A 14,189-nucleotide genomic window follows, 5' to 3' on the forward strand; every position below is an offset into this window, starting at 1 on the left:
AAATACTGTGGATATAATATATTTAGATTTCAGCAAGGCATTTGACAAAGTAGACCACAACCTACTTCTTGGTAAGCTAGAAAAAAGTGGAATAGATAGCATCACCACTAGTTGGACTCGCAACTGGCTGACAAACCGTACTCAATGAGTAGTCCTTAATGGACTAAGTCTACATGGAAGGAAGGAAGCAGTGGGGTTCTGTCTTAGGCCCAGTGTTCTTCAATATCTTTGTTAACGACTTAGATGATGAAATAGAAGGGGAACTTACCAAATTTGGAGATGATACTAAGCTGGCAGGAATAGCTAACACCCAAGAAGACAGGCTCAATATCCAGACTAGAACACTGGGCCATATCTAAAAAAATGAAATTCAATGTAGAGAAAAGTAAAGTCCTACACTTAGGCAAGAAAAACCAAAAGTACACATATAGACTGGGTGAAACCAGGCTCAATAGCAGTAACTGTAAGAGGGATTTTGGAGTCTTAGTGGACAACCAACTAAATATGAGCCAGCAGTGTGCAGCAGCAGCCAAAAAAGCTAATGCAATCCTAAATTGTATTAAAAGAGGGATACGATCGAGATCAAGTGAGGTACTAATACCACTCTATAAAGCCTTAGTAAGACCACACCTAGAGTACTGCATCCAGTTTTGGTCAACACATTATAAAAAAGATGTTGAGACTCTAGAAAAAGTACAGAGAAGAGCAACCAGGATAATTAGGGGACTGGAGGCTAAAACCTATGAAGAACAGTTACAGGAACTGGGCTTGGCTAGTCTAGTAAAGAGAAGGACCAGGGGAGACATGAGAGCAGTCTTCCAATATTTGATGGGCTGCCACAGAGAGGAAGGGGTCAAGCTATTTTCTAAAGCGCCTTTAGGCCAGACAAGGAATAATAGATGGAAACTGAACAAGGAGAGATTTAACTTGGAAATAAGGATAAATTTTCTGAAGAACAATCAACCAATGGAACAGCTTGCCCTCGGAAATTGTGGGAGCGCAATCACTTGAGACTTTCAAGAAGAGATTGTACTGCCATTTGTCAGAAATGGTGTAGGGTCTCCCGCTTGGGCAGCGGGTTGGACTAGATGACCTACAAGGTCCCTTCCAACTTTGATTATCTGTTATCTGTTAAGCTTTATTTCAAGGGCAGAATACCAATAGCTTTTATAAATTCAGAACACTTTGCACAATGCTACCAATTCTCATTAAAAAAAGTTATTTATCTACCAGAAATCTCAGTAGGTGCAGAAAATACTGTTTACATATATTCTTGTAATATTTTACCCACTTATTAGCTAACATTCTCTGAACAATGAGCAAAGGGAAGTTACATAGATGGAAATAATTCATAATATTTTTTTGCTGAATTCTATAATTAAATTAGGATGGAATTTTTCCTCATTGAAATTACACTTTGGTCATCGATTGATAGATAAGATTTTAGAATAATATTGTCTACAATATAATCAGCAATATGTGAAACCTAACCTAGCAGGCATTACTTTTTAGACAAATAATGTTTTTAGGAATACACTGTACGCATGGACTCTTTTTTTGTCAGTTGGTATAATACATACTGTGCCTCTCATCTTTGATGATACTTGTAAAGAAATAGTTACTGCGTTATTATACTTTTTAACAATATAAGGCAGAACAAGTTTTTGAAAAGTGAACAAATTAATTAACAATTCCTTTAAAAATATAAGAGAATACATTTTTTTAATTTCAAAATTGCTATATTTATTTATTTATCAAATTTAGAAACTACCTATATCACTCAGAAATTGACTCTGGGTGTATACAATTAAAACATAAAAATCATATATAAATATTATCTTTGGGGGCAATTAAAACATTCCCAACACTATAAACATTACAGTAAATTTCTTGGTTATTTACAATTTCTAAACCTTCTGTTTAACATGCCAGCATGAGATTGAATAATCTAGTTGTGTCTACATTTTATGTAAATATTAAAAAGTTGTACAGAAAGAATAAAATCCTGTTGGATTCACAATTCAGGTATCATAGACTAAATGGAATATTCCACTGTCAGTCTTGAATAATAATCTTGAAAAAAGAAATATAATAGTTATAGAACACTTGTAGTCAATTCCCAACCGAGTTGTTCTAGCTACATTTTTTAAGAATTCTAACAGGATGAACACAGTAATGTTCTCCATCTCTGTCATCTGGTAAAGAGTCTCAATCATGGTTTTACTTTGGTTTGCTTCATTTGTGCCTTCAAGTCAGTATTGATTCCTAGTGACTACCTGGACAAGTCTCTGAATATTTTGTGGCAGCATTTTGAACCACGGTGGCACAGTAGTTAGAGTGCAGTACTGCAGGCTACTTCTGCTGATTGCTGGCTGGCTGCAATTTGGCAGTTCAAATCTCACCAGGTTCAATGTTGACTCAGTCTTCCATCCTTCTGACATGGGTAAAATGAGGACCCAAATTGTTGCGAGCAATATGTTGATTCTGTAAACCACTAAGAGAGGGCTGTAAAGCACTATAAAGCGGTATATAAGTTTAGGTGCTATTGCTATTTTCAGCAAAGATTTGTCTTACCTTCTTCCTAAATCTAAGAAAGAGTGACTTAAGCCACCGTGCCAAATTGGCTCTCTCAGTCAGAGCAATTAAGATCATTTTACTACCATATGAAAACCAGAAGCAAACCCAAATTCGTCTAGATAATCCAGATTTCCCACATACATTTGGATGGGTAGAATCCTCTCTATTACTGTTCCTAATAAAGACAAATTTGCAAATAGTAGTAATTATCTTAAATCACACTGTTCATTAAGGATCTCTTCAAGAGAGGCCAGTGGGTATAAATCTGCCATGCCTCTTATGTGAAACAACCTTGATTATCTTCACTGAAGATCTATACCAGATGACAAATTTAAAAATGTTGCCAATTTTGTCAGCCTCTCCAAATTGTTTCCATTACATATGAACAAGGTGCTCCCATACACTCAGCATAACTGTGATGTCTAATTTGAAGTGGATGCAAACAACACTCTTTTAGTGTTCTTGGCAAATTTATTATAGTAGTTTGCTGAGTAATCAGCTGAGATTTTTCTGGGATAGCTTTGAGCTCTTTGCCCAACATCTGCGAAAGGTCTATTAGGGTAAAATGCAATAGTGGTGGAGAAATAAACCCTCTTTGGCCCCATCCTTACTATTAGACAGACATAATTATGTCGTCTTTTGTGCTTGGGTATTTTTCTGCAAATTTATTTGGGTTCACTCCAGGGAGTTGCCACTTCTCTTCATTGTCTGGTGCTGCTCATAAAGCCAGACAACATTTTAGGTTTCCCATAGCCATGGAGGGCAGTCAGGAGCAATAGTGCTAGTGGCTCTTTTCAATGCCATACTGAAACAAGGCCTTAACAAAATTGCCATCTATGTTGCCTGAAATATGCCTCAGATTATTTGGGGATTCCAATCCTGTGGATTACAAACTATCTAGGCAAATGATTCAAATCAGTTGGTTGATTAAGCCTTTCGTCTATATTAAGACATAATATTTTAACTGGTTCAGGTGAGTATATTCAACTGAGAATCATGAAATACTGAGAGATAAAGTAGTATATATCAGTATTGAACTAATGTGGTACAGGCCTCACCTGGAGATACTGATGTCTAGAGGACTAATCATAAGATACTGTGTCTTACTCTTCCCAGCATCCTTAGTGGGCTGAATGTATGTTCCCAGAAGAAGAGACTTATTTTACAAAGATAACTGCATCTCCAGACTTCAGGGAATGTCACAAAGAGCTGCTCTTTTTGTCTAATTAAGCCTTTCCTAATGTGGTGCTTTTTAGATGTGTTAAACTGTAATTCACATAATCTCTATTTATGCAATGTATCTTTTTGAATACTTTGACAAGAAATCTTTGTTTCTTTTGGAAGTCTGAAAACATTCTTTATAGAGACATTCTGTACAATCATAATTTGTTTACTAGACTGAGCTAAGTGCAATTTTGTATTAGATATATTTGAATAGATTGATATGGTAAAATAAAATACTGTTATTAATATCTAGACAATTACATTCCCAAACTTTAATCAAATACTGTTGATTCTTAAAGCAATACTTATGAATAATTGGTACTCTATAGCCATTATTCCTATGCTTTCTCTTTTAATTAAAGGAACTTTTTTAAAAAAAATATGAGACAATATAATCATATAGAGTCTGGTGCCAAATATTTTTATATTTTCTATTTTGGAGAATAACACAGTATTTATTTATTTTTTAAACTTTGATTTTATAGACAATGGTGGTCAGTTGAAGAAATACTCTTTGGTTTGGTTTGGCTATTTCAAATAGCAAAATAAAAAATAGTAAAATTTTCAACCTATTTTCCCCTCTCTCTTCTATATTTCAGGACTATACTTTGACCATGTACTTTCAACAAGCATGGAGGGATAAGAGGCTTTCGTATAATATAATACCTTTAAATCTTACACTGGACAATAGAGTAGCAGATCAGCTTTGGGTTCCTGATACCTACTTCCTGAATGATAAGAAGTCATTTGTACATGGTGTCACCGTGAAGAACAGAATGATTCGTTTACATCCAGATGGGACAGTTCTCTATGGTCTCAGGTCAGCATTAAACATTATGAATGGCAGCATTCTTTATATAAATCGAAAAGCTAATTCCCCTTTCCTTTTCTTTCTCTAGATCTTTTTCCTTTTCTTTCTCTAGTTTTTCTTTTCTTTTATGTAGATTGTGTAGAGTTTGCCAGCTTCCTTCAACTTTGTGCTCTTCAAAATGATTGGCACTAAAGCCCCATAATCAGAAGGCCATTATGGTATTTTCAGTCCAAATCTTCAGGAGGGCACTAGATTGAGAAAGACTAATATACAATAGGTCTTGTAAAAAAAAAACCTAAATGTCTTAATAATAAACAACGCAAGTGACGTTCGTGAAGAAACATCTACAGACATGTGCTTAACTATTTGCTTAACTTTACTTAGCCATTGAGAGGGGAAAGAAAAGAACTTATTATCTTTATTTTTTCCCTATATTATTGCCACTTGCTATGTGCTAGTATGTTAGTAATGTTTAAAGGGGAATAAAAATGGATCGGAAGATGATACCTCTTTTTTATTTTAAATAGTTTCTTGTCACGCAATAAAAAATTGCGAAACAGCAGCAGCAAACCAAAATTTATATGTAACAGCTGAAAATATGTATCAGAATTATACTGTGGCAGAATATTGAGAATGGTTTGATGTCTGTGAATTTCAGAATAAGAGTTCTGCAGCAAAGATGCTTTCTTGTTACAAAACAGTAATATGTATATTCATCCTTGGGATAGGGAGATTTTTTTTTATAAAGTGTCAAGAAAGTATTTTCTTAACTCATTCCTCTGCCTTCTCATTTGTCCCCAAATGTCCCCTACATATGCACTTCCCAATATGGTATGAAAAATGCACCTGGGGATAATGTGAAATTGAAGATTATACAAAAGCCAAGAAAGTATTTAGCATTTCTCTAGAGACATCTTGTCTCTAAATTTTAAAACACACACACACACACACACACACACACACACACACACACACACACACACACATTTTACAGCCAAGAATTGTATGGATTATCAGACCTGTCTTTGTCACAGAACACATAATTGAGTCACAAAATGACTCAACATAAAATCCTTACATGAATCCACCTATCTACTTTGACTTGTAAAACCAGGGAACTAAACTTTTACATATAGGAAGAACCATCAGAAAAGAGAAAACTTATTGTGATTTTTTTATGTAGTACTTTCTTCATGCAGTGTCTTAGCATTTGACATGTACATAAACTTCAATGGGTTTATAAAAACTGGGCAAAAGAAAAAAAAAGAAAAAAACACCCTATTTTCTAATCCATCTAATTAGGCAAAAATATTGTATTAACAAGGCAGATTAAAAACTTAGTCTTCTCTGAGCCTTCTCCCATCAGATTGCTGTCCAGATGTGTTAGATTTTAGCAGCACAAAGTCATTTCCTCTAGGAATTATGGAAGTCTGACACATCTGAAGGACAACAGATTGTGGAAGGTTGATTTAACTCTCTAGAAGCAGTGCCATCAAAAAAGTGACTGCTAATTTATGTGACTACTATGGTCTCCTTAATCTAAGTTAGACAACCAGTTTTGTTATAGTGGTTCAGGCATCAGGCTAGAAACCAGGAGACTATAATTTTAGTCCTGCTTTAGGATTAGATGAAACCAACTGGGTGATCTTGGGCCAGTCACTTTCTGTCAACCTTAGGTAGGATATGCTTGCAAGCCACTTCTGAAAAGCCTTGCCAATAAAATTGCAGGGACTGAATAGGACTGAATACTGACTTTGAAGGCACCCACAATACAAACTAAGCCTAATGTTAAAGCACTTCCTTGTAATATCAGTTTTATATTTAAAAACAATGACATTCAAGATTCCAATATTATTGCAAAGGTGTGTATTGTTGAAAACAGCATGATTTATATCAAAATAAGTATGGAATAAGGTTTTGTGCATTTAATATTTAGATATCTTTTTCTTCCCTAAACATTTTGTTAAAAATCCTTTTCAGAATTCAGCTAGAGCTTTGATATGGAATATGAATGCTATCCAAGGTCAGGGGCATTTTCACTCTACTTTAAGAATAATCAATTAAAAACTTTGTAATAAAATATTTTTGCAATCATGTTTTGGTGTTGGTCATGGTATACAATTAAGAGGAAAAGAATGGGAATACAATAATATGGCAATATACTGTAATTAAATTTGGGCATGTGTGTTTCTTCTTTACTTTCCATCTAAATATATGAGTGACTTCCAGTTGCCCTGTATACTGTCACATATCTGTGCAAATGTCCACTTCATTTTAATCTTCCAGCTGTATGAACAGATGGGAAGTATGTTTACAGGACCAGAGGGAGATGTCAAAATTCAAACCACGAGGAAAGGAACAACATGCAGATTTTTCTTTTTCTTTTACCATTATATAAAAATATATTGTAGATATTGAAAGATAGCACTTGTTAGGAATTGATAGTCACCCAACAGTAAACCAGGATAGACATTTAATACTGTCTCTTTAAGGGAATGCTAAAATTGTAATTGGGTGTGGTTCCTCAAACAGCCATAAGATGGAGCCAGAAACCTGGGTTGTTCTGTTCTGTTGTTGCTAGATATTCTGATGTTTGCTGTTTTTGGTTCCTGCATTTTTTCCTATTGACTGTTGCTGATCGTCATTCTTCCTGGATTGCTGTAAGTCTGTTACTGAACTGTGTATGATACTGGACTTTGTTATTTGGATTATCCCTGGACTGAAAGCTGACTGCTATAACCGTGTATGATTTGGACTGCTTGTTGGACTTTGCTTAACTGTTTACTGGAAGTAAAACCTACATTTTACTATTCAGTGTATCTGTGTGCTGGTCGTGTGTTATTCAGCATCACTCTCACTACATCTCCCTGTGTGCACTCATTCTCTTAACGGGGAATTACCTCAACAGCACTAATTACCAGATTATTATTTGTTAAAGTGCCTTGGGATGTGCAATGAAAGTAGCATGTTCTTTCGGCTTTCTTTGCTTTGTGGGAATAAATGTTTGAACACAACTTTTTTCCAGAAAAAAAATCTGATTTTTTTTTAGAAAGAATCTGAAATCTGATTCATATTTGAAAGGAATAAATCAAAGGAACCGGCGAGATATTGAGATGGCTCTGTTATTAATATATTCAGTTCTCCCTCAGCTCAGTTTTTTATTTTTATTTAATAATTGTTATTATGTATTAATTATTTTTAATCTTATTGTATGCCATTCAGAGTCACTTTATTTTGAGATGGGCAGCAATTTAAATTTGATATACAAACAAATCAATAAATAATCAAATAAATATATCTCGTTATATATCTAGAGGTTTTCTTAACTGATTCAAAACAATTTAAGATACCTCATTTTTTTACATCTCCCAGTAACTTAAACTGAAATCAAGTGGCCTGTCTGATACTATTCAACTAGTGAGTTAACATTTGAGTCAACAACCTCCACACGTATTAGTACTACAAACTATAAGAATGAAGACATTATATTCTTTCTTAACATTTGTAAACAGCAGCATGACCTCATTTATGAGTAAACTAATGGATCTGCTTTATTTTAAGATGGAACTAATTCAACAATATTTTTCATTATAAAGGAAATTGGTTGCTTTTAATAATCACAAGTGTTCCAGTATTTTATAATGGGAATTGTTTGGCTAGAAAAATAAAACATTGTGCAGTTGACAAATGATGCTGAAATAGAGCCAATTGAAAAGGTTATGGTGTATCCCAAAAACAGCGTACAATTACCAAAGATGAGCATTTCGGGCCAAGATAACCAGGAAAAGCAACATAGCTAGATTTTTTAGTATTAAGAAAGGTGGATGAAAATCTCTTTTTTGTCAGTATTGCCAGTTTTGAATAGACATGTTAAAAATCACATTTTAACCATGTGTATATTATGCATTTCACAAAACTATTTTTTGGACATTGAATAACATGGTTCCACTTTCCTGACCTTTATAGAAAATTAAAACCATAAATACGAAGTGCTGATACTACCACCACCACCCCATAAAAGTTTCAGCTACGGTTGTATGTGTCAACTCTGGAAGTTTTAATTGGATGAAGTTTCTTACCCCTCTGAAACATAGTTTCTTTCAGGATAAAAGGACTTCTTGAAAATGGTGGCACCCAACTAGGAAGGTGAGGCTCTCACTCCTTGAGCACTATCTCCCTATAAAGCCACCACCTGCACCAGAAATCATTTTTAAAGCTGCTGCCTGCACCAGTAACAATGAGTAAACCAGAGCCCAAAAAACAAGCCCAAAAACGCTGGATTCTGAAGCCATGGGGCCCTAATAATGCTGGCAGAGCTCCTGCTAGTTGATCCGGAGCCCTCCTCTCCTTCCCCAGAGAAGTGAAGCTCTTTCCATCGAGCCCTATTAACCACACTAGTGGAGCTCTTGAACTGGATCACTTGGAGCCATCTGAGTGCAAACAACGTACCTTCATTTAAATCCCTCACACAGCTGATAGAAGTATCTTCCACACTAGACAACGTGTTTCCATTAATATCCCCCACACAGTTTCCCCGGAGCCACATCGGACAGCTGGCAGGGAGAAACAAGCAGGGAGGAGAAAGCCCTGAGGCTCTTAGGAGCCAAAAGTCACCCTGGACGGCAGAGGAATGCTTTGGTGGTCGCGAGGAGAGAAGAGTCTCCTTGACTGACCCGAAGAAAACCCCTCCATCTGAACTAAAAAGAGAACTGCCAGCATGGCTGAATCGAAGCCAGGAAGGCAGCTGAGACAGAAGTGAAAAAGAAAGGAAAGATCTTGTAACAACATACTTAGTCTTGGGGAGAATCACTCCAATTTCTGCAGTGGAATTTTCCTTGGAAAGTGGGACTCAAAGGAGGAAAATAGCTGCAATTAACGATCTGGAGTGACTGTCATATTTAGTTAAAAAAGAAAAAAAAGATATTGCAACTAGAAGTAACTTTAAAAGTAAAGGACAGATTGGATTGGTTAACCCAAATTTCTGGACTGTATTTTTACTACTACTCAACTTGAAGAACTTTTGGAAAACAATCTTATTCAGAGACATATTGAGCGAGTTTTGCTCTCTTTCAAAAATCCAGCGTGCTTTGAACATCTTGTTACAGCCTATGGCTTACAGAGTAATAGCAGCAGCAATCAGAGCAATAAATTCCCCCCATCCAATAAATAAAAGCTGCTAGTAAAACAATTAACCCTTTCCTTAAAGTCTCTCAATACTACCTCATTACTTTAATCAAATACTGATTAATTCATTACCTCAAAACTTACAACTTTTCTACCTCATTACCTATATCAATGATTAGATAATCAATTTCTATAAAATATTTCATTAATGGTTTAATTGATTTATCATTTTAATTGATTAGTGTGATTAGAGTATTTAGTGCAAATAGTGTGATTACTGATTAGTTTAAAAGATCAAGATTCATGTAATTTAATTGATTAGTAAAATTAGTGATTTAGTGAATTTAATTGAACAGTGTCATTAATGATCAGTGTAATTAATTTATTAGCGATTAGTGTAATTAATTGATTAGGCTGATTGTTGCTTAGCAAAATTATTTGACTAGAGAGATTATTGCAATTGATTGATTGGTGTGATAGTGGCTATATTGATTACCCAGAATTGTTCCATTAATTAATTGAATCAACGTACCATCTTAACAAACCTACCATGCCAAGAAAAAAATCCAATGCCAAACCACAACCTAAAGAGAAAGTAATCCCCACCAATGAACCACAAGACTCCTGCACATGCCTTAAATGCTACAAAACTCTAAAGGATAATGAAAACTCCATCAAATGTTCTCTGTGTAACAAATACACTCATCATGACTGCTTGGGATTACCCGAGCAAATGATTCAATACTTAGAATCATCCAATGAGTTTCCATATCTCTGCAAATCATGCAGACCCAAACTGGATCTTTTTGAAAGAGTTGATACCATAGAAACATGAATAACATCCCTTGACACCATAGTAGCATCTCTGGATGCCTTAAAAGAAACATTATCCAACCTCGAAAAAAAAAGACACAACGCAAAAACCTGAACATCCAATAGCTACAAACCACATCTCTACCCAACAACCACAACCCAATCCACAACCCAATCCCCAAAAAACATAAATCAGACAAATAATGATATCCCAATCCTCATCAGAGAAGCTGTTGAGCGTGAACGGAAATGTCCAAATGTCATCTTATTTGGTCTAGAGGATATCAATGACAATGATGACATCACAACTGTCTGAAGCATCATCAGTGATTATCAAGCATCAACCATCTCCCCGATGAAATACTTGACATTTCCTGCATTGGCCGAGAGCTCAAAAACAGAGATGGCTCTGTGGCCCCACGCTTCTACAGGGTCATTTGCAAAAATGAATCAAGCAAATGTAAAGTCATTTATACTATAAATTCACTTGCCATAAGCAACACCAACCATAAGAACCTCCTTTTTCGCCCTGACCTAACCATACAGCAACGTGCCCGCTCCCGTGTACTCCGCACTGAACTCAAAAAAGTCTAGACAATGGAGAGAAGGACCTGTACATTGACATGCCGACTGTGTCAAAAGTAAGTCACAGAACCTGCAACTCAGCGTTAACCTTCAACCACAACCCTACCTCAACCAATCCACCATCACCCAAGGCTAAGCATGCATGCCCCTAACTACCTCAATTCCAACTACTGCTGGCCTTAAATGCAAGCTACTCAATGCAAGAAGTCTTGTGAATAAAATACCTGAATTTCTCCTCTTACTAAACATGGCTAAATTCAACATCATATTTGTCTGCGAAACATGACTCAACGCATCTCTCCATTACCACAGTAAGAGATTATCATGTTTACCGATCAGATCATGAAATCCGTAGAGGAGGTGGTGTTGCTATCTTCTATAAAAAGTCCTTACATCTAAAAAACATCCAAGTTACCCAGGAGCTTGCTCTTCCTGAGACCATCATCTGTGAACTATCCTTAAATATCACATTTCGATTCTTACTGTTACAAAGCACCTGATTATGACATCGAACATGTAAACAAGCTAAATTCACTATTAATATGGGCAACATCCTGCCCACATACTTTTATCTTTCTTGGTGACTTCAATCTACCTCATATTGACTGGAACCTAAATGAATGCACAACTGAACACATACACGCAACCTTCTACAAAGCTGTTACAAATCTGGGACTGGCACAACCAGTAACCAACAACACTAGACTAAACAACTGCCTCAATCTCACCTTCTGCAATAGTTTGAATTTAATTTATTGAATACAAACTAAAGAACCCTTTTCCAGCAATGACCACAATATGATTGACTTTTGTCTCAACATACGCCCACACAAAAATCATCCCAATGATGTAATCCCCAATTATAACTTCAAAAAAGGCAACTATGATCTTATAGACAATGATCTCTCATCCCTTGATTGGCAATCTCTATTCACTGAATGCAATTCTGTTGAAGACTGTTACAACATATTTTTACTTGAAGTCAAAAGAGTCATCAAACTATATGTACCAACAACAACTCCCAAAACAAAACAAAAAACAGATTATCCATAACAATAAGGAAACTTCAATCCAAAAAGAGATCACTCTGGTGGAAAAACAAATCTGGTCACATTGCCAATTTCAAAAGCCGATACAAAAATTTATGCCACCAGATAAAGACTGAATGCACCAATTATCACATTAAACAAGAGGAAAACCTTCTATGCACCAATTCCACCTGCAGTTTTTACAATTTTGTAAACAACAAACTAAAAGACTCAAGGTCCATCCCACCCCTGATAGAACCTAATGAAAGACTGCAATGACGACACCATTAAAGCCAACCTCTTTAACACATTCTTTGGCTCAGTATTTGTAAACAGCAATGGATCATGTCCAGTATTTACTAGCCGAACTACAGACAACTACAATGATCTAATCCATATCGATTTTACAGAAGACAATGTTGAAAAAGCACTACACAATCTAAAACTATCTCAATCTATTGGACGGGACTGAATATGTGCCTACTTCTTAAAAAAGCTATCCACTGCCATAGCCGAACCTCTAAGCATAATCTTTGAAAAATCTTTCAGGACCAGCTCCTTTCCTCACCTATGGTCACAAGCCACGGTCATCCCCATCTTCAAAAAGGGAGACCCCAGCCTAGTTGAAAATTACAGACCAATCTCCTTATGCTGCATCACCTGTAAAGTCATGGAATCAATTATTAACCAATCCATCATCCTCCACTTAGACACAAACAACCTACTCTCCAATAAACAATTTGGTTTCAGGAAAAAAACTATCCTGTAACCTGCAACTCTTACACTGCAAAATCATATGGACTACACAACTTGATCAGGGCAAAACAATAGACGCAATCTACAGAGACTTCTGTAAAGCCTTTTGATTCAGTGGTACACAACAAACTACTCCTAAAACTAAAATCTAATGGTATCTCTGGCAACTGCATAACTGGATAGAAGCATTCCTGTCAAACAGACAACAAATGGTCAAAATTGGGAGTGTCCTGTCAAATTCTGTACCTGTCAATAGTGGTGTCCCCCAAGGCAGTGTTCTAGGACCAACTCTCTTCATACTCTACATAAATGACCTCTGTGGTCATATTAAGAGCAACTGAGTTCTTTTCACTGATGATGTAAAGCTGTTCAATACCACAGACAATACTGCTACCCTTCAAAAAGATCTTGACTATGTATCAGAATGGTAAAAAAAATGGCAACTTCAAATCTCAACAAATAAATGCTCTGTCTTACATATTGGCAAAAAAATACATCAGAAAATAAAATACAAGCTGAATAGTCAAGACCTTGTTGATGGTCCAAGGACCTTGGAATACTCATCTCTAATGATCTAAGTGCTAGAGCCCACTGTAACTACATAGCCAAAAAAGCATAAAGAGTTGTTAACCTCATCCTACAGAGCTTTTTCTCTGATAATATCACACTACTAACTAGAGCAAACAAAACATTTGCTAGACTAATACTCGAATACAGCTCATCAGTCTGGAACCCACATTACGTATCTGATATTAACACAGTTGAGAAAGTCCAGAAATATTTCACAAGAAGACTTCTCCACTCCTCTACTCATTGTAGAATGCCTTATGCCACCAGACTTGAAATTCTAGACCTAGAAAACCTTGAATTACGCTGTCTTCGATCTGATTTAAGTATGGTATATAAAATCATACATTGCAATGACTTACCTTCAGCTTCAACCATAACAACACAAGAGCACACAAGACATACAAACTCAAGGTTAGCCACACCAAACTTGATTGCAGGAAATACGACTTCAGCAACAGAGTGGTCAATGTCTGGAATACTCTACCTGACTCTGTGGTTTCTTCCCCAAACCCCAAAAACTTTAACCTTAGACTGTATACTATTGACCTCACCCCTTTCCTAAGAGGTCTGTAGGGGGCGTGCATAAGCGCACCAACGTGCCTACCGTCCCTGTCCTATTGTTTCTTTTATTTTTCTTATATGTACCCATTTCATGTATTCATAACTATGTATATACTTATACCTATTATCTTGTAAGCGAT

The 14,189-nt window shown here is 36.0% G+C and overlaps 1 protein-coding gene across 4 annotated transcripts in view; it reads left to right on the forward strand.

The window, feature by feature from the left end:
- Positions 1 to 14,189, forward strand: part of GABRB2 (gamma-aminobutyric acid type A receptor subunit beta2) — a 151,957-nt gene that overhangs the window by 45,433 nt on the left and 92,335 nt on the right. For all 4 annotated transcript variants that reach the window (XM_087924578.1, XM_087924577.1, XM_026696328.2 and 1 more), the window contains one exon: positions 4,401 to 4,621. In XM_087924578.1, coding sequence (XP_087780704.1) covers positions 4,401 to 4,621 — 221 coding nt within the window. The remainder of the gene's footprint in view (positions 1 to 4,400; positions 4,622 to 14,189) is intronic.

Source organism: Pseudonaja textilis, chromosome 2, assembly GCF_049901715.1.
Source record: "Pseudonaja textilis isolate UNSWEBS1 chromosome 2, rPseTex1.2, whole genome shotgun sequence".
Taxonomy (NCBI): Eukaryota; Metazoa; Chordata; class Lepidosauria; order Squamata; family Elapidae; genus Pseudonaja; species Pseudonaja textilis.